Raw genomic sequence first — 27,385 nt, 5'->3', positions numbered from 1 at the left:
TCTTACTACCACCACCATCCCCCCGCTTTTGTGTGGGGATTTTGGTTTTGCTTTCAGCCCGCTGTTTTAAAAATACCCCGAAAACGGCGATTTTTAGAGAGAATTCAGGAAAGTGGCTTTTCTGTGGAAAGGTGTTTTTTTTAAACAAAAAGCAGCACTCCGTATATATATATATTATAACTACCTATCTTAGTTCCTGCAGGGCAGCTGCTGAGGTGGCTTCTGTGGTGGGTTTTTTAATTAAGTTTAATTTAGCGGTTTTTTAATTATTTTTTTTTTCTTTTTGCGAGAAGTATTATATAGAGCCGAGTGGATTCTTCTCGGCTTTTTTTTTCCTCCCCTCCTTTCCCCGCCCCCCCCTCCATCAAAACCCGAGAAATCCAGTCTCTTCTTTATAAACCTGCCGGGACTTGCCTGTCGCGATGTACAACACGGTGTGGGATATGGACCGCGATGACACGGACTGGAGGGAAGTGATGATGCCCTATTCCACTGAGCTGATATTTTACATTGAGATGGACCCTCCAGGTAGGGAGCCGAAGCCTGCCTGCCTGCGCACCCCTCGCAGCGGGCCGGGGCCGCCTGTCGTTCCTGCCTTCTCTCCCCTGCCTTCCTCCCTCCTCCTTTGCAGACTTTGAAAAAAGAGGGGGAATCTGCAGGGGGGGAGGGGAAATAAAAATCTGTAGTTAAACTTTGCGTAAACTTTCCAGGGACTTGAACCCACTGTTTCCTGGGCGGTATTTTAATACTGGGGTGGTTTGGTTGGGGTTTTTTTTTGCGGGGGGAGGATAGCTGCAATTTATAGTGCCTTTTGGGAGGTGGAAGGAGGAGAGCTGCTCGCAGCCCTTCTCCCGACTTTTTTTTTTTTTTTTAGCCTTTATTGAAAACCGTATATTTCGGCTGTATTCACTTCTAGAGGAGCGTTTTTATTAGCCTCTTCACCTGTGTGCTTTTATGTGCCTGTAACACTTTGATGGTAGTGATTTACTTACCTCTATTCAGTTCCAGTTTAATCGTTTGTACAGTCTCCGAGACCCTTTTCTTGCCAGCTCTCTTCCAGCATTGACAGATGAGGTGTGTGTTGTCGCTGGGTTTTGGTGCTGGGGCGGGATAATACTTAGGAACAGGCTGGAATCCATCCCTGGAGGCACTGTTACTTTGATAACGCTTAATAACCTTGTTCAAAAGGGTTTGATGCACTCTTCCCCACCACCACCCCGGGATTGCCAGTGCTGAACATGAAGAAATGCGTTGTCGCCTTGCTTGCCTGAAGTTTCTTTTTTGGGACGTAAAGTTTCTTTTTTGTCTGAAGAGTGAGGGAAGGCTTACAGGGAGAAGAGGTTGAGTCTTTCTTTGGTAATGAATTAGAGTAAGCATAAATGGGTACTGGTGAAACTCTATCTATACTTGTAAGAGTCTTAACAGGCTGAGAGCAGTGAGGTAATTGAAGGGCCTTTATGTTCTCAGGTCTCTGATCTGTACAGCCAGGAGGTACAGTAAAATATGTGTCAAAAATCTTAGCCTGCAGAGAAATTGATAGCAAGTAAGTGCTTCTAAGTGGTATCTTCTGTGTGGCATATACTGTTAGACTTTCAAAATGCGCTTTTCAATCCGTGCTGGAATTGTAGCTTCTATCTCCAAGTGTGGTTTAGTCTCTTTGTTTCAGTGTAGTGAGCTCTTCCCCCCCCCCCCCCCGCCCTTAGGTATGTGTTACTTTAATTAAAAGAGAAGGAGGTGATCATCCTGAGATTTTTGGATCTCAAGGACCTGTACTCACTTCCTCTGGTAACTCTGATGCTTTAAAAATTGGACAGATCAGATGCACAATACTGGCCACTACTTGTTAAATTCTTGCATAGCTACAACTACCTATTTTTAGATGTTACTCCTGAAAGTGTAAAGTTCAGTCAAATCTGTTTGCTTCTGTGAATTTTAGAGGGTATCTTTCTTGTAAATGCTTCTGATTTTAACTATTCATGAGGTTAGTATTGGTTCTTGCTTGTATCAAGTGAACAAAAACCCGAGTTCCACTGTAGGTGACTTAATTGGTGTGGGGTTTTTTATTTAAAAAAAATAAAGCCCCTTGAAAGGCTTAGTGTGAGGAGGCTGCTAAAAGGGGCTGGCCTAACTGAACTGGTCAGAAAACTTTCCAATATTGCTGCAGGAATTCATCCACGCAGCCTTACGAAGTTCACATTAAGAAGCAGTTCTTCTGTCATTAATAATGCCAGTGTTTCCATCATTGAAGCCCTGTTGTCAGGGTTCGAGGCTCTGCATGGTCCAAACACCAGTTAGCAAAAGGACTTAATGTTACATGCTGATCCCTGAAATGTTCAGTAACTTTCTCTTTTATATTTTTAAACTAGAAAAGCCAGAGCTGGAAATGATGCATGGGATGATCCCCAAGTGTATGTCCTGATTTCATAGAACTATAACTTTTAAATTGCAGGAGGAGGGAGGGAGAGTGTGCCAGGGGTGGTCTGCTGCTTGTTCCTTGTCCGGAGATGGGATAGGAAAGGGTTTTCTGGTCTGGGATGATAGGTCATCCCTAAGGGGAGCGTGGAGGAATTTATTTGGAAGACTTAAACACTCGGCATGCCTTGGGATAAAGTCACTGCATTTGCACCCGGTAACAACCACAACTCCATTTGGCCCGCTTCCAACAAAAATTTCTGAAGGTTTTCAGTATAGCATTCCCCTGCGTGGTGGCTAGAGTTCCTGAGCAGCTGAATGGTGGCAATATGTTTTCTCAGCAGCGCACAAACTAACAATATGCAGTGAGAGTCCCCGCTGCCAAAGGAGGCAGCACAGTCTTTTGTTCGCAGAACTCGCGTGAAGAGATCCTTGGTTGGTCTTTATGCTGCAGGACTGGGCATCTACTGATAGCAGGAGCTAAGTGTCTCAAATCATGCATGACTGCTCGTGATTACATTTTAGTGTGTCTAAACTTCAGGCAGAAGACAAAAGCAAGGTGACTGTAATGTGCAGTGTCACCCATAACCTCCAAGACAAGGATGGGGATACTGTTTCTTGTTAAGGGCAGCAGACCTTTAATTTATCTTGGCAGGTTGTCTTAATACCCACCTTAGCATTGTCCAATGATAATGCAGATATAAAATCCTGTGATGGCAGGCAGCGTGCGTCACAGCCATAGCTTCTGTCAGGCCTCAGTGCACCTGCACTAGCTAATCAGTGCGCTGTATTTTCTATCCAGGGTTGTAGGTGTGAATGGATGCTTAGAGCAGGTCCTTTCAGCCTCTGCTGAAAAGTTCAAAAAGAATAATGAAGTTGATGCCTCTCTCACACAGGAGTTTTTTCCAACTCCAGCAGAGGCAGGGTCAGGCAATAAGGGTTTGCTAGCTTTCTGCTAGCGTTTAATCCATCTTAAACATAGGAATGGGACAGTTTTCCTAAACAGAGCAGTGGAACTAGGGATTCTGTTCTGCCAGCCTTGCAAAGCATGCCTTACAGCAGTACAACCAGTACAGGAGCAACAGTGGTGACAACCTTCTGCTTTCCTTCTGCTTGCATGGCTTTTGGCATAACAAAATGTATCGCTGGCGTAAGGTAGGATCTATATGTGGCAAATAATACTATGTGCAACTAAATAATTTTCAGTGTCCAAAGATGAAACCAGAACCATCAGTTGCATACAGCTAACATAGTAGCTTCTAAACTTTCTAATCAGGGTTAATGTAGAGTATTATGGCCATAGCAGCATCATATGCTGGTTCTGGCATTGGGAAACTGGCTGTCAAGGGTTCACTTGCATGTTCGTCCTTGCTGTGGGTCTTGCTGTCTGAAAGACAAGGAAATGGATTGCTGGATTGAATTTAGTTTTTATTTAACAGCATCTGTTCAGGTCTCTGTAAAGGTGTTACTGCCATAAGTTAAGTTTTTGAGTGGAGGATGTTGAATTGACTGCAGAATTTACCAGAGTACCTAAAGTATAACTACCTATGTACTACCTGGCTTCTAATAAGTGGGACTAAGTAATGTCTTTCCCTCTGTAGATCTGGGATATATTATCAGTTGTGTTGATGATAAAATGTGTAATCACTGAACGCATTTTGTCACAGTTGGATGAAAATCAGTAAGAATGTTCCGCTGGGATTTCAGACACAGATGTCAGCAAAGATATTTGGCTCAACTACAAATTAGAGGTTAGTTTCATTTGTGTGAGTTATGGAGAAAACCACAAGTTTAAAGTAGGCTTACTAATGCAGAATAGGCTCTGTCTATTTATGAGCAGATAATAGAATAAGTGTTTGTCCTACAGCTATATGAAAGCTCCCTTTTTGAAGCTTGTTATGTCCAAATATGACCAACCATGTTTTTAATTCGATCTTTTTCAACAATATTACTCTACCTTGCCTCATGTGCCGAGACTGACTGTGACAATGCTGCTGTTACAAAATCTTTTGGGGGCGGGGGGCAGCAATAATCTATAGGCTGCTTCGTTTAGTCTACTTTGCAATGGCAGTGCTGCTTTTGCATGAGTGAGACAAGTATTCAAGTGAAAAAGTGTATTTATCCATTATAGTTTCTATTTTCTTCTCATATAATTTGACAACCCTTGTTTTAGGGGAGCAATACTATAATTGTAATTTGGAAAACATAGGGTTCTGATCTCAAGGGCAATGTTTACCCAGACACCAGTCCTGCTGTATCATTATCAATGTTACAGTGGAAACTGAATGTGGCTTCTCAAATGGGGTTTGTGGTATGCAGTAGCCAGATGTAGGTGAACACTGCATGTCTATGCCTGACTAGTTTTCCAGTGGGAGAACAGATGCAAACTTTAATAGCACTGTCAGTATTGTCCTTCAGTTTATCTGAGCTGACTCCAGAAGCTTATCAAAGAAAAGTTCTGCTCTTAGACATCTTAAAAAAAACAAAACAAAAAACCACCAAACCAACAGTAGTTCTACTAGTGCATGTAGTCAAGCCAGCAGCACTGTAGCAGCAACTGTCTTCATTACAAATTTAAAGTCTTGCTGAAAGTCATGTTTCTCAAAAGCAGATGTTGGGGGTTGAGAGTTTCTTTGTTACAAAAGGGAAGTTTGTGCAGGCTGTTTTGGAGTAAAGCAGGGAATAAATAAGGCTCAGTAACTTGTATTCTGCATATCCTGGAAAATGGTTTGAACTGGAGTCTCAGCTCTGTGAGGACAGTGATGTGAAACACTTGTATTTTGTTCTTGTTACATCTAGATTTCTCTACTGCTCTTTTCATTTAATGACTGCTGTAACCATTTTTTATTTCTGATTGCATTTTCAGGCTTGCTTTTGCATTCCTTGCATTTGGTTTTCATTTTGATGGCTCTAACTGTTAAAGAATATCACTCATCAGCTTTCAATTAAATACATGAACACAAAAAATAGCATCATTAATATAAAGTGAAATGATGTTTTGCTTGAGATGGGAGAGCCTGCTTTAAAAGGCACTTTTGTTTATCGGTAGTCGTTCAGATGATGTAGAAATAGTTGGGGAGGGAAAGCTTGCTGAAAGGAGTTGTTCAGCTCTGTGTTCTGTAAAGCTGTAGGTTTATGCAAATTAAAACATGGGAGAATATTCTGAGAAGAAACCAAGCTTTTCACCATGTGTTTGAAGGCAAAACCTGCAGCAAATGTTATTTCTGCAGCTGTTGTTCTGAACAAGTTTGTGTCTTGCACGATGCCTATACCTGACAGGAGGTCATCACTGTGGTACTTACTTCTGCCTCACCTGTTCAAAAGAAGACAACTCTTCTTGGAGTTTCATTGCGGGAATATTGTTTTCCCAAGCAGTAGAGTTGACTTCTGTCTTTGGCATTGGCTGCGTGGTATCTTATTCCAGAATGAAGCTATTTGGGCTTATCTTTGCTCTACAGCTTGGGAAAGCAGAGAGGCATAGCTGGTCATACACATCTGTGCCCAGTACTAAAAGCAGTTGGGTGCCTTACATCATCTCATGTTGGTTGTTTAGTGAGTCACTTTTTGGGCAGAGAACTAGAGAACACTGGAAACAGCAGCATAAAGAATATTTTTATCAGAATTCCCTGTATGTTTTAAAGCTTACACTTTATTATTGTCAAAAAGACTGTTAACTCTGTTGAAACAGGTTGCTGTAAAACTTTGGCCCCATTAAAGCAAATCCATTCTAGCTGGATTTTTGGAAACTCATTTTTGTAAAGTAGGTTGCTGAGTAATGCTTAAAGAACAGTCTCTGCTCGTGTGCTGATTGCCCCTATGGAAATGAGTCAGATTTTCTTTTTTTCTTCTGCTTTTTATCTCATTTCTTCTGACAGGTTAAAATCTGCACAATAGCTAAGTAAGCAAGAATTTGGTTCTCCACATAATCTAAACTACAGCATATGAGCTGATGCCAGGTCCCCAAACAATGTGAGTGGATGTTACCTCTTTAGAAGAGACTTTCATTGTCCTTCATCTTTGCTGTGACCTCCACTCAATAGACAAAGATTTTGCAATGTTTCAGTGAATATATTCCAGTACCTTGGTTTTCTAGTTCTTCTGAAGAAGAGTGGCTATATACAGGGAGTTTTATAAGAATTCCTACAGTTGAAAAGAAGTGCCAGTGGTGCCTGTTGTAGCCCTTCCCAAAAAGGACCCCGGCTGCTCTGCTGGACACTGACCGGCTGCCTGGTGCATCCTGATGCCAAAGCACAATGAACTCTGAAGCCTTCCTGTGGCTGAACAGGATCCAGGTTCTTCTCTGGCTTTGAGTTGGCAGCACACTCGAGATGGCTACCTTCCATCCAGTGCTCTTTGAAAAAGGAGATGAAATACTTCAGCTGCTTCAACCTGTGACTGCTTCCAACATTCACCCAGACTCTCTACCAGTTTTTGTGAACTGGAAAAAATGTTATTTTAATGATAGTTCATAGAAATGCTACTTCTTCTAAAATCAGATATCCCTGAAGCAGATGCATGGTTATTTATGAAAAGCTTGAAAAACATCATGTTTCTCAGCACAAAAACTTGTGGGCTTGGACAAATCAAAAAAACTCATCAATCCATATCCCCTTCTTGTTTGTTTGTTATTTCACTACAGAATAACTTGAGTTTTGGGTTGGTGTCACATTGAGACTCTTGTTCTTCCTTCTGTTAGCTACTATTTACTCTGTTACTTTCCTCCGCTTCCCCATGAAAGGAAAAAAAAATCCACAAGAGTCTTTTTTTCAGGGTTTTTATCTTCTGTAGCCTTATCCTGAATTTCAGCCTCTGTAGTCCCTAAAATCTGATGCTGCATATGACCATCTTTGCTTTTGGAGGAATTCTTTCCTTCCTTGCATTCCTCCCCTCAAAAAAACCCCAAAACAAAACAAAAACAAACAACAACAAAAAACACACACCAAAAAAAAACCCCAGAGCATCTGCAATGGACCCAGGAAAATGTTTTGGAGGTGAGATGGATGAGAGGTTCATTGACCATATTGCATCTGTAAGTTCTGTTGTCTGTTACAACCCAAACTTGTACATGCAATTAAATTTCCCAGGCTGTCGGTACTCATGCTGCACTGCCCTGCGTACTCATCTTGGGCACATCATAGCAATCTAATGTAGAGGCCCTCTGAGGACCTTCTCCCAAGAGTCAAATTAGAAGTCTTTGGTGTTAGTGGCATCTTTAGTCTGATTCATGTCCTGTCTCCAAAAGTAATTTCTTGAAGGACACAATGAAGCTTGAATCAATGAGATGAAACATTCATTAAAATCCTTTCTGTTTTGAAGGGTACAGTACAGTCTTACTGATCCCTTTTGGGAGAACTAAAGAAGTCAAACTGCTGCTGTGAAATGGATTTCATTAAAAAATTTTGAAGATCACAGTGTACTTCAGTGAGGAGATTGAATCCATTTCTTCTGTTACACCTTGAGATCTCGACACGAGGAATGGCTATGCAGTCTGAGCCTGGCTAGACAACTCCATGCCTGCTGTGAAACTCAGCTTCTGATGAGGGCACTGCATGGGTTGGGACTTCTGCCTCAGTGTAACTTCCTTCAAGGTCAAGGTTCTTAGAAAAGATGATGCGTGACACAATGTACAATGCTTTTCCTCTGAATACTTTTCTAACTTCAAATTTCTCCTGGAGTGTTGATTTGATATGCACCTTTTGATCTTGATTTAGATGGTGTTCTGTTAGCAATTTAGGTGGTGTTGAAATATTTCTACTTTGGTAACTAGAAAATAGTTTGACCATAGCACAAGGACAGGTACTGTATGAGGAACAATTTTATGTATTGCTCTGAAAGGTCTGAGTTAGTGGTAAGCTGAAATAAAATGCTGCTTAGAGCAGCAAGAGTCCCATGTATTTACAGCTGTATTATTATTATTTTTAAGTAGGCTCTTGTGCAGCAAACTTCTCAGTAGTCCTGATTATTTCTGTGAATTTTTTCTCCTATGAGGTTTATACCTGATGTCTGGATGGATGGTTAGTCTTTGAAATATCTGGGGAAAACAGCCCTGGGCTGATTTTATTTAAAATGGCTTTTTCTTTTGGCTTTGGTGGGTCTCCTAGCGATAGTGTGTCACCACTCAGGCCTGACTTCATTCTCTGTCTTCTGCAATGAAAAGCTAGCTCTTTGTTCTTGATCATTGTAGCTCTGTTAGCTTATGCTAACTTTCGTGTTTTTCTTACTCTTAACTAAAATCTATCTCCATGTATTGACCAAAGAGTATTTTTTTAATACTTGTTTGAAGATTCTACCTGAGGAGGGGTAGAAAAAAATGCTGTGGTATTTCTTCTGTGAAGGCTGATGAGGAACGGCTTTAGTTAATAAGTGAGAAGGAGAATCTACTTGCTCCTTGCATTTTATACCTGCTTTTATTATATAGTCTTTTAGACTATACAGTACATTGGATACTATAAAGTACAATTGTTCTTATCAAACATTTCAGATTTTCATGGACAATAAAAATGTCTGCCGCTGACTTTCATACAGAGAGTTGGTAATAGCCTAAGTCTACTGGCCAGGAGATGAAGCTGTTCCTTTGTGAAGCAAGCTGAGCCTGTGATGCTTGGTAGTAACAGTCATTCTGAGTGATAAAACATGGCAAAACTTCTAAAACATTGTTATTGGTTTGGTATCCAGTTTATTAATAGTGTGCTAATTATGCCTGGTAAGTAAAGAGGGCTTGTCCTTTTCATCCTCCTTGTGTTAACTTTGGGATGGCCATCTCAGACATGTTAGTCATGGAACCTCTGATGCCACTGTAGCTTTGCAGCTGTTATGCTGTGGTTGAAAGAAAAAAGATTTTTCGTCAAGCAGTACAAATAATTGGGAAGTTGGGGTTTTTTGTCTTTGCAACTTCATGCAAAGGCTGGAACGAAGAGAAGATGCTGTGTTACTTTGTAACACAGAAGTCAAAGATCCCAATGTCATTTATCTGATGGTGAGCATCTTCCATTTCTTCTGTCTTGGCCCATGAAGTAACAAGCCTTGCAAAGGAGTGAGGGGTGCTTGTGAAATGCCCAGAAGAATTCTGAATTTGAGCCAGCCTCTTCACACACTGTTGCTGTCCACCATTCTGCAGGTGTCCCATAGCAGATAATCTTTCAACCTGTGCGGTAGCTGTGGGTGCTTGTGAAGAACAGAGTGCAGCAGAAGTCTGGCAGGCTGTAGGAGGTGAAACAGTGGTTGGGAGGTGTGGGAGAGGACTGGATAGCTGGGGAGTTTTCAAACAAAACAGATCTTTATCAAAAAAGCCAATTAATCAAAACTGAAATATTTCTTAAAGGTGTTGTTTTTTATGAAAGTTTATAGAAACATAAGTGAAGCTATAATGGGAGTGTTTTCATTGGAAGCCTGCCTGGCTTTCTGCCAACTTGTCTGCTGTTTTCTGTAATGAGATATTGAAAGACTTCAGTTCTTTGAATATATCTTACTCGTTGGCATCTCGCCTGTTTTGGGGGAGGAGAGCGAAAATGTGAGCATGCCTGAGGTTCTGTGGCCAGCAATAGTGTGATCAAGTAGCTTCCTTCTCCATCCCCTGAGGAGTGCTCGGTGCGTGTTAGCTGCCCTTTGAGGAAGGGCAGCTTTGGAGGGCATTGGTGCTCAGTACTTTGCAAAAGGGGTCTTGGCAAGAGAACTGACAAGCTGAGATGTGGAGCTGCCAAGATAACTTACCTGCCACTGGTGGGGAGTGAACTGCTGTCAGCAGGTGTGCGTGACCCTCCTCTTTGTCAGCTGGAAAATCTCTGCAAAAGCATGGTGCCTTATTGCTCTGGTTTTCACATGTAGTACACAATTTCTCTGAAATGATGTGCAAGAAGCACCTTTGTTCAGTGTATGCTTTATTTCTCAAGTGTCTTGAGGGGATCTCGTGCAGCAGTGACAAGTACAGGCCTGAGGGAGAGAAAGATTTTTGAGGCTTTGCCTTGGAAGTGTTAAAGAAATTGAGAAGAGTGTTTGAGAAATTGAGTGAGGCTACAGAGAGTAGTTAAAGGGGGGGGGGGGTATTTAAAAAAAAAAAGCTAGCCTGCATTTTCATTCCAAGTCCTCACCTACAACTCCAAAGGGAGAACCCTTGTGTCCTTAAGGACTAATGTTAGCTTGCCTAACCATGGATTACTTGCATGTTTCCATAGTAATGATACTTTTTAGAGCTTTATATTACAGTTTGTAGGGTATCTACTCTGCCAGCCTTTTTGAAGCTGGGTAACTATATCCAGAAATCCTCTGATCTGTTTTCTGCTTGTCACAATGTGGCTGGAGAGTAGATTGAGAGCATCAGAAAGAAGGCTAGTAAACAAGCTTGTGGAAGTGCCGAGTGACTTAAATTGACTTTATCAGAGTACTTGGTAGTTGTGATCATTTGTAACAGTAAGGTAGAGTTAATACTTAAAAGCATAGCTGGTTTTAATGCAGTATCTGGCCTGCAGCTCTTGGAAAGTACTAGAAGAAATATGTTATGGAACCATTCTTGGGCTAAGTGGCATCTGCCTTAAAACTGCAAATTAGAGTTCAATTAACTGGCAGGTTTATCTTGTATGCAAATACTGCAGCCAGAGAAGAAATGGGCTGCGTGACTGGATGCTGTGTGGGATGTAGCACTTGAATACCAAAGACATTCTTCTTTTTTCACTCATCCTAAATTAGTGCCATTGAAAACCCTCATACATAGGGCTCAGTGGCTCTTAAATCATGTAAACTTGTGAAGTTTTTGATTTAAAACCTAACTGTGAGAAATGTGTATCTCGTGGAAGTCACAGTGTACTTAGCTGAAGTTAAATTTGACATTAATAGAGCCTAGTATTTTCTACAAGAAACTTCAAAGGAAAAAAAATACAACTGTGATAAACTTTAGTCCGTTGCCAGCTTTCTTGGTTGTCTTGGTGTTGGAGGTGGTTTGAATTTCAGGGAATCATGTCAGTTAAATCTTGAGTAGCCTTTTTAAAAAGTGATTCTATGCAGTCAAGAAAGCATCAGAAACATTACCGTGGTGAAGCCTAATCAATAGGCTTTTCTCTCCAAGGACCTGTGCTGCAGCTCTGCGGAGCAGCTCAGCTGAAGGTACCTGCTGGAGCTGGCACGGCAGCCTTTCGGGCCCTGACGTCAGCAACATCCGATCCCGGGCCTGGCCAGTATTGGCTGCCGCCGCCTCTGCTCCATCACCAGCTCTTTTTTATTTCCCGCCTTCAAAGTGACACTCATCTGGGATTGGGATTTAGCTTAAGCTAGGCTGCTTGGGGAAGCTAGAAAGAAGGGACTAGAGTTGCTAAAGAAAGCCAAACCAGAGATACCCACTAGCACGTGAGGGAGAGCCAGTCTGAGAGCAGTCTCTCATCGCTGTGTGCGACATGGTCACTGAGGGCTGAACCTGATCTTGGGAATACACTCATGCGGGAGTGGAAGGGTCCAGCTGAGCTGTTGCCTTTTGGGTTTTACAAAAATCTGTGCTGTAAAGTTGTCCTAGAGACGTGGTAGGGGAAGGATACTTGTGTATCTGGTGCTAACAGCAAGTTCTTTATTAGAACAGATAGATCCATTGTGCTGTTAATCACTTGTGATGAATGTTCTTTCTCTCCCAGGAAAAAGGAGGCAAGAAACCATTGGGATCATTCACTCTAATCAGAGCTTGCTTTGAGATAAAGTGAGATTGTGCCTGTGGCTACATCAGAATTGGACCCAGTGACATGGAAAGAAACACGGCTTCTCTTGAAAGCATTTCTGTTGCCTTCAAGCCAGGCTTATTTTATTTACTGTAGGATTTTAGCTCTCTAATGTTCATCAATTCAGGTTTATAAGACTGGCTTTTTTTTTTTATTTAAATCAAAATCGGTAGAGCCTTTAAGGGTCTCTGTAGCTTCTCACATCTAGAAACAGCACAGGTTTTCTCCTGGCAGGGTGGCTAGTACTGTCTAGGTACTAGTAAAAACTATTTTAGGATGCCCCTTCTAGCAGCCCGTTGGGCCACTGTTATGAGAGCAGCAGTAGGGTGAATGCTGCTCTGTTGCAGTAGACTTGCCATGCTCTTACAAAATGTTCCCCTTGTGTCATCACAAGTTCTGGGCTGTGGGGTTTAAACTACCTTCGTGCTTAGTTATCCAGTCACATCAGGCCGAGAAGAGTAGCCAAGAAATACCGAAATGGATGGGTCTACTGTTAGTCTAGTGGGTAAAGCAATAGCAAGGGCCTGGTTCTATATCCAATACAGGGGGAAATCTATTAAGACTTTGAGCTCAAAGTATTGAAAGTAAAGAATTAGATCCATAGCTCTCTGGAAACAGGATCCACCCTTGCAAATACTTTTGTGTTTTTAAAATGTGCAAGCTATTAAAAAGCGTTTTTCAAAAGTCTATTGTGAAAAGGACTGGCTTCCATGAGTCAGGTTTTACAGGAACTGGTCCAAGCCTTATTCTTCTCCCTGGAAGAACTGCCTTCCAATTTTCTCATGCGCATTGAAGTTCTGCAGACAACCCCCGATAGTGAGAACTGATACCTACCTATTAATGGAAAGAAGGAAAAAACCCTACCTGTAGTAAGGACTTTTGGTGTAATGTCTAGTGCTCTGTGTCCATATGCCAAACTCCCGTTCCTTACCTTTCTGGTCTTTGTTAGCTTGCTTTTCTGTGCCCAGCGCTTTGGAGTGAGCCCTAACAAAGCTGCTAAATAATTCCACAGCATATAAAGGAGCAAAACTTAATCTTACAAGGAGGGCTACAGAAGTATTCAAGTACTCTAGAGAATACTTGAAAGCCTCTTCTGGAAAGCCCCTATTACCAGTGTAAAACAGGCTTTTACGCTGTAAAATGCCTTGAAGTTTTTGATATGTCCAAGCCTTAACTTGCAAGACCCAGTGAAATAATTGCTGGTGTTGGTATAGTTTTCTAACAATTCGCCATGCTGTTGTGTGTGTTTTACATAAATCTTCATGCTCTTGTTGATGACTCAGAATCTAGAAAAGATTTTGGAATAGATCAGAACATTTACATGTCTTCTGAACTCGGATTTGCTGCCATGTGCAGACGCTTATGAGACTCAGAACTGCTGCTTGCTTAGAGTACGTAGGGTAGCACAGCCCAGATGTGAGGTGGGGAGGAGGGAGGACCTGAAGACATTTTCTAATTCAGGAACTTTGAATGGGGGAAGTGGAACAGCATAAGGCACAGTAAATACAATATATCGGCAGGCTTAGCCTGGATATATGCTCCTCTGACCCTGCAAAAGTAGGATGGGGCTGGGAGCTTCAAGAAAAGTAGTGTTAGAACTGTGTCTTACTCGCAGTGGTACTTTGTACAAATACTTAGGTGCTATACAAAAAATGGTAGTAGTTGAGCTAGGAGTAACTGAAGCCTCCTAACCAGGAAGCTACTTCACTGAATCCAAAGGTTTTCACCTTCCTTTTATAACAAGACCTGTCATTGCCTCACTAGATATGTGCACACCTGAAAGTTCCCAGCTCACACCATAAAAAGAACCTGTATGCTACAGTTTAATTCTCAGTCCCACAGAATGAATGCTGCTATCTGAATCAGGTGTTTGGTCAGCAACCCCAGGGTGCAAACGTCTGGGTCAAGGTTCAGATTTAGTTTAGATTGGCTCGATTAAAGTATCTGCTGGTTTGTCTGAGAACAGTGAAGTTACTGTGTGGGATATTCAACATGAAATGGTATTTGGAACTGCAGTTGGAACACTGTTTTCTCTTCTTTAATGTGGGAGGTGTGGCTCAGAGGTAAGCAGATGGATGGTGCCAAGTAGCACACCTCTCTGTTAAGCTATTCTTCACTAGAGCTAGAGATCAAAATCTTCTTTCTGCTCCCTTTATTTGTATTTCTGCTTGTACACCGGGATTGTGTGTGTCTGAAAGATGGTTGTTGTCAGTGTGTGTCAGGTCTGCTCACTCATGCTTGTGTAATCCAATGGCTAGGGCATAGGACTGGGAGCATAGATGCTCAGGGTCTGCCTTAAAAATGTGCTAGCAGCAAAGCAATGTGCGTAGCTGCTTTCTTACTCTGAATTCAAATACTACCTGCCCCTGTAAAACACCCTGTCTCACGAAATGCCTGAAAAATGCTCAGTTTCGGTGGTAGTGTTCTTGATGAAGCGTTCAGCCTCTGCAAAGCAGGGGAGAGCACTCAAGACATCTTTCTCAAAGAAAATAGTGTAATGCATTTCTGCTGACAGACAAGTCTCTGCCAATACATGAGCATGCCTGTGGCTGCTGAATTACTCCTGATATAGAGCTTACATTCAAGACCATGATAAAGTTGTTTGAGCAAAAACTGACCAAATAGAAAGAGCTTCAGTGCATTGTATGCCCTTACATTGTGTAACCTACTTTGAGAACAGAAGTAAAAGCCTGGTTGCCTCAAATTCAGAATAGAGGAATTCTGCGCAGGTATGCACTAGGCCTGCAGATGTGCAGTTCTGCCTGTCTTTCCGGGATTTGTAACATCCTCTTTCCTGTGGTAAACACTTTAGCTATGTAAAGTGGTGCAGGCACTCTAATGATGACCTAATGTCCCCTTTCTCCTTCCTTTATCACCTTATGTCCTTTAGTATTCAAAGGGTCATAACTTGTGTTCCTAACAGGAGCCTGAACGACAAATCTAGTATGAAACGTGAACCTTGGGTCTGTGATGGATATACCACTGCCCAGCCAGCACTTCTCTCACTAGCAGCATTTTTCCCTCTGAAGAAGAGTCCACCCATTTCTCTTGCGGGTTGGCATAAGGACTGGTGACGCCTGAGCAACTGGAGTTTTCCCATAGTGGTGCACAATGCTCTCTGGGCTGTGGCTTTCAAACACAATACACCTTTGTAACTTGTTTGGAAGTTTAGGTGGTGATTGCCCTTGTTCATGCCTGAGCCAGTCTTCCTTTTAACAAAAACTCATGTTTCTTCATACTCTTTTCCTTTTGCCTCCTTCAAGCACATGTTTAATTTCAGTACTAGGAAATCTGGGATCGCAGTGCAGCTGTTAACTTCAAAATTCTTTTAAAATTACAGATTCCATTTTGACAGAGCTTGAAATCTGAGATCAAGATGCACATTTTTTTCTCGTTTTTTCACTGTCGTATTTCATTAACAGTTAGTGAGCATTCTCCCCTGTTTACCTTTCTTTAATCTGTTCTTCATTTTCAGCTCTTCCTCCAAAGCCCCCCAAACCAATGACTCCAGTCAATACGAATGGAATAAAGGACAACTCCAGTTTCTCTCTGCAGGAAGCAGAGTGGTACTGGGGTGACATCTCAAGGTAAACAATATTACTAAAATATATTAATTAAAATATATCAACATGTTATTAAAAATAGAATAAGCCTGTTAGAATTCAAGATATTTCAGGCAGCATTTTACAGAAGGGAAATGCTTCAGGACTGTATTTGACAAAGCACCTAAATGAAAGTATTTGACTGGATTCAGGACTTGTGTTTAAGTTGTTATTGTTCTGGTGCAGATATTGCCAGTCTTGGTGACAATTATTTTGGGTTTCTAAATTTCTCCAGATACAAAAAGTCTTTAAAAAAGAGAAAAATATTTCATTCAAAAGAGAAATGCTTCTGAATGTGCTAGCTTAATAAGGTTTTTTAAGTATACAATGCTGGGATGTATGCAGTTTAGCAAACTTTCAGGAGGAGGCTTGCTCAGAATAAAAGGAGTTGCATTTTTATTTTTGGTTTCTTTAACATTTGGTTAAAGTTGTGCCTGTATTAATTTCTATTACATGTTGGTATAAAAATAGCTCTTACAAATGCTAGCCATCACCAGCTATACTGAGCAGATGATACAGGAACATACCAAATAAGTTTTACCTCTTAAGGAAACAATTTCCTATGTGTTTGAGAAAATAGATGGCTTGGGTTAGGTTCAGAAAATGAAGTGCCAGTTTTTATACACTTAATTGCATAAAAGAACTGAGGTGTCCAGTATCTCTTTCCCTGTTAAGGCACTTCTGAAGAGTAGAATTTGGAACTGTAAGGGGAAACATGAGCGTGCTGGGAGTGTGATCAGGAATTGCTCAAAATTGTGCACATAATACTTTGAAAGACTTTGTCAAATACAGGTAAGAAGAGTATGTTTGCCACAGTAGTTCACTGAAATTCTGAGAAGGGAAATAAAGTTTTCATATCTTTATTGTACCGCCCTTATCTTTATAACACAAACCCACATAGATCTTGCTTTTGAAGGGCCTTGGCAGTGATATTTTTCTGTTAATTCTAAATCAAAGCAGACTGGCAAAACCTGATCACAAAACCCACTAGGTAGGGTTTGTTTAAAACTGCTTGATATTGGTATCAGTTTATTGCCTGTGGATTTGTTCCTCAATTAATAGTGCACGTGATGGCAGGAGCTAATGCAGTACAAATAACATTGGAGTGGCTTTATTAGATAAAAACGTGATATACGTGTATGTAAAGATGGAATTGTTTGAGCCAAACTTGACAGCCAGCAGGTACAGGCTGCATCGGGCTCTCAGGGCAGGAGCCATGTTCTTCATTCAAGAACTTGTGCTGAAAATTTTGTCACAAGCTCCAGGCTGCAACTTGCAGGCATAAGCTCAAGGCCTTAGATCATTCTATCCATTCAAAAAGGGGAAGGCCATTTGAGTTAGCTGGGTCCAATCTGTAAAATGTTCTGAGAGGAGTAAGCGGATATGTGCATGATACTTAATAGGAGTCAGTTTTACTAACAGAATGGTAGCTAAATCAAAACTAAGGCAATTTTGTAGGAATACTTTTGTTCCTTAGTATTTGAACAAAAAAGCTGCCGTTGATTTTTCTTTATAAGATTCAACTAGGCTTCCTACCTCACTTAGATAATGTTGAAGCTACCTGATAAAGTTTAGTTTCCAAATGATTATATTAAAAAGTGCTTAGTGCTTCTAAGAACCTGTGAGGGAGCTGTTATAAAGTGAGATATGTAATCTGGGTGAAATGGTCAAACCTGGCAAGACACTTAACTCTTCACCTGAAATAATTTTCTTAAATGCTTACAGGTACTCACTTTCCCTAAAAGATTTCTTGATTTAACTTAAAGCTCTTGACTGAGTATCCTTTTGCTTCAGTTGTAAATAAGTTGCGCTTCAGTTGCACTGAAGCTAACAAGGTTGTACTGGTTTAAAACTGCTTTAAGTAAGATCAGAGTTAAGACAGTAATGAGTCTCTTGAGACTGAAACTGTGCTAACCTCTAGACACCTTTGAGCTATGATGCTAGAGACATCTCTTAAGAGGTCAGGACTGGCTTCTCAAAGGGCACCTGTTTCCACTGTGGACTTGAAAACCTGAGCAGATTACAGGGAAAGGTTGTGAACTCTGAGACACAGCTGCTACTGTTGCTTAAATGGAGACTTCTTCCTAAGTAGCAGTTGACTGCAGCTGCTATTTTTCAATATAACTACACAAGTTCAGACTTATGTTAGATGGCCTAAAAGACTGAAGAGCCTGAGTGTGAAAGTAGATTGCTTGATATTTTTAAGGTTGAACTCCTTATGTATGGTTACTGGCTCCAATATTGATACCTGTGGCAAAGGTGATAATGTCCTCAGTGCTTCTAATTTTGCCTTCCTTTCCATTCTCCAGAGAAGAAGTAAATGACAAATTACGAGACATGCCAGATGGAACATTCCTGGTGCGTGATGCATCAACCAAGATGCAGGGAGACTACACTCTGACATTACGGTAAGCGTTGAGCAGTTGTAGTCCACATAGTAAAACCCTGAGTAGCTAGTTGCTATACCAGTGACAGCAGTGGCTGTGTAAAGCTGACGTGGCTCAAGTTGAGAGATGTTCCCAAAGGTACTGCATATCACAGAATTAGCAAATATACAGGTCTGATAGTTGGCTCTGTTCTGTGCAATCCTGTCCCTTACTAAACACTACTGTAAGGATCTCTGTGTAGATTAGCTGGCACTTGGGGAGGAGAGCCATTCAGTAGTGATTCATAGTTTCAGAACTGCTAAGGTAAAAGGTATTTATGAACTAGAGTTTTGATTAATGGGAGTGTGTTGAATATATCATCAGCATGCAGGTCTGGAGAATCGAACACAGTGTCTTTGTAAAAAGGCTATCTTGTGCCTTCTGATCTAAAGTTTAGGAAATATTGAGTTCCTTCATTAAAATTTTCTGCAAGTGGCAGACTTCCCAGAGTTGCCCCAGCCCTGTCTACTGCAGTTAGGCAGCAGATCTCATGTGACTAGCTGCTGGTGCCTTGCCCAGCTTGTCCAGTTGCTTGCCTCTGCCAGGCTCCCAAGATTGGTTGTTAGAGGCAAATGGGTGAGGTGCAAAAGCTGCTGCCTCTGTAGCACACCTTTGGGAGGTACTGTGATATGGCAGATATTTGATCTTTCCATGAAATGCCATTGTCTTAATGGGAGCTTTGACCCCAAGGGTATAGTTTAAATTCTGCTTTGACTTCTGCCTTGAAGTTCACAGCTTGTGCCCTAAGATTTGGCATGATTTGGTTATTTTACTGAATGCAGATATCTTTAGGAACCAAAATGGAGAGTGCAGGAAGGACAGGATATTGCCTAAACAATCTGTTGGTGAAAAAAGGAATAAATAAGCACTATATTTGTGGAAACTGCTAGAATGTATAAATCTGGGTAAAGTCCTAAACTTACAACAGTCTTATAATCCTCAAAGGGTTTTGTTTAAGTTCATGTATCCTGTATTAGTATCCATAACTCAAAAGACTTGTTAATCACTGCATAAATGTATACTCAGTTGTATACTATTAGTGACCCAAATTGCAGGAAATTGTGGGTTTGGGTTTTCATGTGGCTCCTTTACTCAGCCTTCAGCATCCTCTTTTTCCTTTGCAAAACTTCTGGCAAAGCTAGGTCTTAAATACCATAAACTGGCTCCATAATGAATGCATAGGAAGAGATTTACTTTGGGCTTTGCTCCTGTTCAAATAATATCTGATGATAAATCTGTGTGTATTGACTCTTAAACTCCCTAATATCTGCTAGTATGTAAAGAATCACTATGAAGGTGTACAGTATCTAAGCCACTTGCCCAGGAATTTCACTGGTGTCTTTGTTAGCAGCTTTAGTGTTGAAGAGGGCTAGGAGGTTTACAGTAAAACCTCTAAATGACTGTCCTGCTTTACAGGAAGGGTGGCAACAATAAGCTGATAAAGATCTATCATCGGGATGGAAAATATGGCTTTTCCGATCCACTGACATTTAACTCAGTTGTGGAACTGATTAACCACTACCGCAATGAGTCTCTTGCTCAGTATAACCCGAAGCTTGATGTGAAGTTGATGTATCCAGTGTCCCGGTACCAGCAGGTAAGATCTTCATTGGAGCCCAACAGCTACTAGTGCAGACAAGAAAAAAATTGCAAATGTGTATATAATTTTGTTTTTTCTGTGAAGCCTGATTTAAAAAAAAAAGAAAAGAAAAAACAGAAAGGTGAGTTTTCACATTTGACCTTACTTTGCCTGTAATAGTGGGTCTTCCAAATTGTCTAGCTATTTAAGGTTCTTCATTTTATCAAGTTTCCAGTCTCCCTCTGAGCAGTCCTATACAGAAGTGAAACTCTGACATGCAACAGACTTGAACCTCTGAGAACCTTTTTTTTGAACCTTTTTTTTTCCCCATGGACTCACAGGGCACTGTTCTAGACAGTGTTGCTCTTGAAGCACCTATGAGCCATGCAGCTGCTCATCTGTGCACAGCCATCTAAATTTTTCAATAATATTTTTTAAAGTTTTGTTCAGTAGCCTGAGACATTGTCCTTTATTAAGGAAAAAGAACTGCAGAGCTTCTTGGAAAAAAAAATACTCTGACCTTTAACTTCAGACTCCAAGCAATTAAATTCCTCCTTTCCTCAATAGGAGAAAACAATCCTAGACCTAAGCTGTAGTGTGTTTTTAGAAGCTTAGTATTTTGGTGTAGTCCTTGGTGTCCCATAGTTCCAGTTCCTACTGTCTGTAAACTGTGGAACTTCTTGCATGGAAGAAGGGGGATTTAGATATGGTATTTGTGTTCTGTAGAAACCTGATTATGAAAATGATTCTAATAGCTGTAAAATGCAAATGTGCATAAGTGGACAAATGAACACTAAGGAAAAGCTGCTTTGCTTAAAGACTTAATAGCTTTTTGTATGTACAGGATCAGTTGGTGAAAGAAGATAATATAGATGCAGTAGGTAAAAAGCTTCAAGAATACCATGCTCAGTATCAGGAAAAGAGTAAAGAGTACGACAAATTGTATGAAGAATATACCAGAACATCACAGGTTGGTTCTACTTTAGCTATCTGTAGGGTCTGTTTCTTGTTGTTTAAAGCAAACTATTTTAACATGTTATGGCTAATAAAGGCAGTCCGAGGTCAGAAAATACAAGGAAAAAACTTAGTAAATTGTGGAGTAGAGCAAATTGGTTTCAAAGTGGATGAAAACAGCAAATATTACTCGTTGCTGATAGTCTTAAAGATATGGTGTGGGGTGAGGAAGAAAGAGGAGCTGAGCTTCCTGGTATAAGGTAGAGCGGTGGAGAAGGCCATCACCTATAAGCTTTGCACTGCAGACTTCTTCCTTGGCTGTTGAGTATTTCCAGCTGCTGTATGCTGCAGTGAGAATTGTAGAAGGGTTTGTCCATGTTTTTTATGAAGTCATGTTCAAATCAGATACCAGATATTTTGCATTAAGGAAGTGTGAATACAGTATTTGGATCGCTTCGTGTAAAGTAAGATAGTTCATACATGGGGAGGAGGTTTGCTGGCAGTTTTCCTGCAAACTAAGATGGAAAATATGACTAAAATACTGAGGGGTTTGCAGCCTAATAGAGAGCATCATGTGGGGGGAGATGGGTAGACTTACAGGGAGCAGGTCTTCCCTGTACTTCCCCAACTCTGACATTTGACTAAATTTAAAATTAATCACGTTTTGACTTGTGGGGAGAGAAAAGTTCATCTTCTCAGTCAATTTAGGGAACATAATAGAGTCTTGCATTGTCATCTGTATCATGAACAAATGATGAAGGACTCTTTCTTCACATAGGAAATTCAGATGAAGAGGACTGCAATTGAAGCATTTAATGAAACTATTAAGATATTTGAGGAACAGTGCCACTCACAAGAACGATACAGCAAAGAATACATTGAGCGATTTCGCAGGGAGGGGAATGACAAAGAAATTGAACGGTAGGCTCTCAAGTTGTGTTTCCTTACAAGGAAGAACTAGCATCCACATTGACGCTCCCATGAAAATCTTTTATTGCATCACATAAAACACTTTGTAAACTCAGTATGTACTCTGAGACCTTCAGAAAAGCCCTCTTCTGTCGAGGAATTGCATTGTAGACAGAAGAGGTGGAGGATCTCTGGATTATTCTCTCTCAACTTCAGTAAAACAAGATACAGTGATGAGGACTGGGAAAGTATCAGGAAATAATAATGTCATTTGCTTATCCCACTTTTATTTGGATTTGCTTAGAATATAATTCAGAAAAATCTTTACTTGTAAACTGTGAAAGGTACATAGATCTGGTAAATCTCATGGTCCACAGTCAGTTTTAGTCACTTTCAAAGAAGATTAGTATTTAATTGCCACTACTTGGTAGTGGATAGTGGTCATTAACACAAATTCAGTAAAGGGCCTCATTTGAAATTGCCCTTCTGTGAAGATATTAGCAGAAAAAGAAAAAGCTGTATCTGGGACTTCGAAAAAATACCAGGTATTAATGCCTAACTTGACACAGTGCTTTAAGAATCACAGCAGGGTAACCTCAAGGAGATTTTTAGACTGAAAACAGTTACCTTTAACAATCTTATGCAATTGCGGTGCTTCATTCTGACTAAAAATCAATTAACAAGGGAAATATGTAATTTTTCTGAATTGTGCCAAGCCTGCAAACTAATCTTAAATGAAAAGATAGGCGGTGTTACTTCCTAGTAGCTCTTGATCAGTTAATTGAAGCCTGCACTTGCAATCTTGCTAGTACCGGTACCTGTGGTGGGCTTGTATAACTGATACACCAAAAAGTGAATCTGACAGTGAAGGAGGAATCTGTTCTAGCTTATCCTCCTAGAGATAATTTGTTCCTGCCAGAAGGAAATATATTAAGTTAAACTGAAGGTTCAAACTATGCAAAAGGGTGGTAGGCCTTCTGGCAAGAGTTCTTTTCTGGCACTCTTACAGTAATTTTCATGTTAAGATGAGGTGGTCGAAGGAAGGAGCTGCTGTTACAGTAGTTCTTGTGATACTCTTTTGTAAGTGCTACCAGTAAGGTTCAGTCCTTCTAGGCTGGTTTGACCTCATGTCTCAAATATTACACTTGTTTGCAGGATAATGATGAACTATGAAAAATTAAAATCACGCCTGGGTGAGATCCATGATAGTAAAATGCGCCTGGAACAAGATTTGAAGAAACAAGCTCTGGACAACAGGGAGACTGATAAGAAAATGAATAGTATCAAGCCTGACCTCATTCAGCTCCGCAAAATCAGAGATCAGTATCTTGTGTAAGTAAGACCTGTACCTCAGAATAGTGTCTCTGATGAACCTGATTAATGGCTGTTTCCATCAGGATAATGGGAATTTAATTTTCTTTTCATAACCAAAGTTCTGTGAAAGCTAAGGTACTACATCTGGCATGGGATGTCTGAGCAATTGGATGGCGTCTTCATGACTTCATTACTTAAAGAGCCTGCCATAACTAGGTGCACATTCTGGAACTCCTGTAAATAAAACATTTAAGATGAATGAGTTATAAACAAAACCTGTGCCTGCAAATGCAACGGAAGTTAGTACTTTGTCCTAGGTGTGGCAGAAGTTGCTTATACCCACCCTTGATTTCACTGACACCCCTGTTATGCAGTTCCTAACATCCTTGGGCTGGACTGAGTGCACTAGGATTCTGGCAGAAGGCAGAGGGAAACACTGTCTCAGAAGGTGATGTTAGGGGGTTAGAAGAAGCCAGTGGCAATACTCATTTTGTTTTCCCAAGAGAAACAGGCAGCTCTCACGACTGCTATTCTGCTTCATTTCTGGACTGCACTGTGCAGAGCAGTATGTCCTCCTCAGCTCAGTCCTCCTCTTTCTTCATTTAAGAGGTTGCTTTATGGCTCCTTTTTGCTGTGTCCAGTAAAGGAGGCATCTCAGAAGACGATGCAAGGAAGCGGTCTTATGGAATCTATGGTCTTTCTATGGCTTTTGCTACTGGAGAACAAACTAAGCTCCAGACTGTTTCTTTGTGGGACCTTGTGTCTGAGCTTCAGCTTGCTCAGTAAGAAAACCCATACATGTACTCTGAAGTAACGTATTAATGCTCTCTTCTTCTGGCAGATGGCTCAATCACAAAGGGGTGAGACAGAAGCGAATAAACGACTGGCTGGGGATCAAAAATGAAAATATTGATGAGTAAGTGTCATTATACATATGATTTTACTGAGAAGTGTTCCATTAATAAGTGTTTTCTCTTGCGGTGGTTGATAATTCAAAACACTAGTTTCTCAGTAAAGGAGTGTAGAAAAAGGAAGGACTGCAGAAAAAGGGAGAAATTCTCTAGGGCAACTTTGTCATGTGAGGCAGCAGCAACTCTGCTGAAACATTTAGGATTAAACAAAGTTGGAACAATGAAGTTCTAAGTTGAAGCCTTTAATATATGTCCATTAGGAGCCTGACCTCCCAATTTGGGTGTGTTCTGGTATTTCTTTGAATGAGTTCTGCAAAAATAATCACTCTGCTTATTAACTCCTTTACTGGCCACTGGTGAAGTTAACAAATTCACCCTCTCTTTCAGCGCATACTTTGTGAATGAAGAAGATGAAAACCTGCCACATCACGATGAGAAAACTTGGTTTGTTGGGGATCTCAACCGTATCCAAGCAGAAGACTTGCTCTGTGGGAAACCTGATGGAGCGTTTTTAATTCGCGAGAGTAGCAAGAAAGGATGTTATGCTTGTTCGGTGGTGTAAGTCTGTTTTCCTTTTTGTTCTATCTACTCAATTCATAAATCTCTACCACAGGTCTTTGTTTTGGAGAACAAAAGCCAGGCCTAGCCTAGGCCTACCCATTGGAATGTGTTGCATGTTTGCAGGAAGACTAGCATGGTAAAAGCTTTGTTGCAAAAATGTGCTTTGAATGTGCAATAACTGTAGTCCTAGCAGTCTCTTCAGTCACCACAGTAGCTAGGACAAAATATGAAGTATCCCAACCTTGAAGCTCTACAGTCATAAGTAAATTAAGGCCAAATTTTCCCCTATTCTTCCCTGCCAAGGAACACATGGGAAGAAGAAAAACGGGGCTGTAAAACTGTAACATCTTCTCATTTTCAGACATGCCCAACTCTAGATGCTTTCTCTTGTACATTTAAGATAATGCTAATGCTTCAGAGGAGACATTATTTGTGAGCAGTAGTTTTTAATGACATTCACACAGCCTTGCATTGATTTCTTGTGTTTTACTTCATTTTATGCTGGTGTAATAGAGGTCAGAAACACTCTGATTCCATTATCTAAAAATCCTTCAAGCCTGTTCTGGAGTGCAAAATGGCTTTCACTGATTTATTTCATGTGAGGTTAATTGCTTCTGAAAGCAAGTCTGAGGAATTAATATGTGAAGGTATATCACCTCAAGGTAACTGAAGATTGTAGAATCTGCTATTTTCAAGATACTGTTTGTCACGGCCACTGAAGTGATGGGTTCCTCAGATACTTTCACTTGGTTGGTATCATACTACAAGCTAGCAAAGGGATGGCATAATGTAACCTGTTCGTACATGTGACTTGGATTGTAATAGGCTCCAGTACAGGGATTACATAATACTCGATCTTTCTGGCTGATAAGTTTTTCTAGCAGCTTTGGAAATACTGTGTTGCAGTAACTGCTCTGCCAAGTTAGGGACTCAGTCACTATGACTTCAGATAATGAACCACTTGAACCCATGCCATGCCTAACATTAAAAAATGCGCACTGAAGGTTAGTGCTGCATTTCATGAAATACTCTGTGGGTCCTAAGAATTTGTGGGTGATTTTTGGCTTCTTCAGTTACTGGAAAGGTTTCCAGATAAGTTGAGCACAAAGTCATTGCTAACTTCAGGTGCTTATCTTCTTGGTTAAGCTCCATGACTTTTTTTTTCCAAGAAACGTTCAGAGAACAATGCAGTAGGGAATTGTACTGCTGGGATAGAAGAGGCCTCTTATGTGGATTATTATGCAAGAGTGTTTAATCGTATGCCCTGAAGCACTGTTTCTTCACAGACTATATTAATCTCCTCTACTTGCATCTACTGGGTCCTCCATTATGTAATTTGGTGACTGGCAGGGTTGCTGCATTAGTTAATTGTTAATAGACTGTCACTTTGGGTTTGTCCTTTGATGTTAAGCTTCCCTGTTTCCTTTCCTTGCAGAGCTGATGGAGAAGTGAAACACTGTGTTATCTACAGCACTCCAAGAGGTTATGGCTTTGCAGAACCATATAACCTGTACAGCACACTTAAGGATTTGGTTCTTCACTACCAGCAGACATCCCTTGTCCAACACAATGATTCCCTAAATGTCAGGCTTGCCTATCCTGTCTACGCACAGATGCCTCCCTCTCTCTGCAGATAAATTTTGGGGAGGAGGAAAGTATTGGCTGTCCTGGATTCTTTTCTACAATTTTTATTAGAACTTGGAGGGCATTCTTTCTCCTTAGACTGCTTGTTTTGCACAAGAAGTGATTCTGTGAATGTGAATCAAAAAGAGGCCTAGCAGCAACAAGATGACAACTTGGGTGTAGGTGTCCTGGTGCTACCTTAAAAGCTCAGCTGTGCTTTTACACCAATACTTTTGTTTCCTTATGAGGGGAATAAACTCAACACAACATACACAAAAATACTGGAAGCAAACCATCGTTTTATGGAGATAATGTTTTGCCAGGCACCTTCAGTGGAACTTCTAATTGGATTTTGTTTTCTCTTGTTTGTGTAGAGGCAATTTGAAGCCTCTGTTTGAGGCATCAGTAATGTCTTTCAGTCTTAAACTCCCAAGAAACCGGGGGGGAAACTCTACCACAGCAATTCTTCTCTGTTAATTTTAGCAGCTTCACTGCGATTCAGCCGAACTTCCAAAAGAGGGCTTGTCTTGAGGTAGCATGGAATTTGGTGAGAGAAGACCAAAGGAATTATGGGAAAGCTTCAGGTTTTTATTTAAATGGAAAAATGCTTGTAAAGAAAAGTTGCTTTATTTTTTTTGCCAACAGTAACAAAGCTTTGGCTTCAGTGGCACTACAGGTCTTCACTTAAAGAAAACATTTATAACCAAATTGAACACACCAAAACTTTGGTTGTTGCTAGATTGAGCACTTATGGGGAAGGTTGAATTAGCATCTGCACATACTCTCTACACCAAAACTTGAAACAAATAAAAGGCTTTTTTTGTGTGGCTTCAAAACACTAAATTTGTCTGATCTGATGTAATTGCTCATTCTCCTTTTTCTTCACCCCCCCTCCTTCCTCCCATTCCTCAGCTTGGGATCCTTTTTTTCAGTTTTTAATGATACTGTGCTTCAGAATGTAAACTAGAATGAAGCTTGCACTCACCTGTTGCAGTTCTCTTGCTGACCAATGACAGACTCGTGTAATGCTTGATTTTGGTATAGAAGAGGTAGGTGCAATCGAATGCTTCTGGATGGCTTATTGTACCAAATTCTTTCATGAGATGTAGTCACTTCCAGTTGTAGAGAAGTGAGCACACTAATTATAGAACTCCTCTGATTTGTTCCTTGTAAGCTGGGTTCTGAACTCTCACACCACTGCAGCCAAACAAGATTTTACACTGGTATAATCTAAATTCCTGTGTAGTTAATTTGGACATGATGCAAAACACAGGAAGGGAAGAGCACTGTACTCCTCAGTTACTGGATGTCTGGTACCATCCTTTGGCAAGGGCTGCTGTCAAATACTGGAGTGGGTAGTCCTGGACTTCACCAAGTATAGCAATCATCCAACAAATCC

At 40.8% G+C, this 27,385-nt stretch overlaps 1 protein-coding gene across 3 annotated transcripts; it reads left to right on the top strand.

Annotated features, from left to right (window-relative positions):
* Nucleotides 1-26,000, top strand: LOC309407360 (phosphatidylinositol 3-kinase regulatory subunit gamma; the record flags this gene model as incomplete). Of its 3 annotated transcripts, XM_082002858.1 has the most annotated exons (10): nt 1-528; nt 15,583-15,694; nt 18,019-18,117; nt 19,552-19,732; nt 20,559-20,684; nt 21,447-21,589; nt 22,733-22,909; nt 23,733-23,807; nt 24,190-24,360; nt 25,799-26,000. In XM_082002858.1, exons 1-10 carry the CDS (start codon nt 423-425, stop codon nt 25,998-26,000), a joined length of 1,392 nt encoding a protein of 463 aa, XP_081858984.1. In that variant the 5' UTR covers nt 1-422. The 3 variants fall into 3 exon arrangements, with proteins under 3 accessions (XP_081858984.1, XP_081858986.1, XP_081858985.1); XM_082002860.1 differs by lacking the exon at nt 22,733-22,909; XM_082002859.1 differs by lacking the exon at nt 24,190-24,360.
* Between the last annotated feature and the right edge of the window lie 1,385 nt (nt 26,001-27,385).

This window comes from Phaethon aethereus, assembly GCF_964289735.1.
Source record: "Phaethon aethereus genome assembly, chromosome: 8".
Taxonomy (NCBI): domain Eukaryota; kingdom Metazoa; phylum Chordata; class Aves; order Phaethontiformes; family Phaethontidae; genus Phaethon; species Phaethon aethereus.
This window is presented reverse-complemented; position numbering and strand designations above follow the sequence as displayed.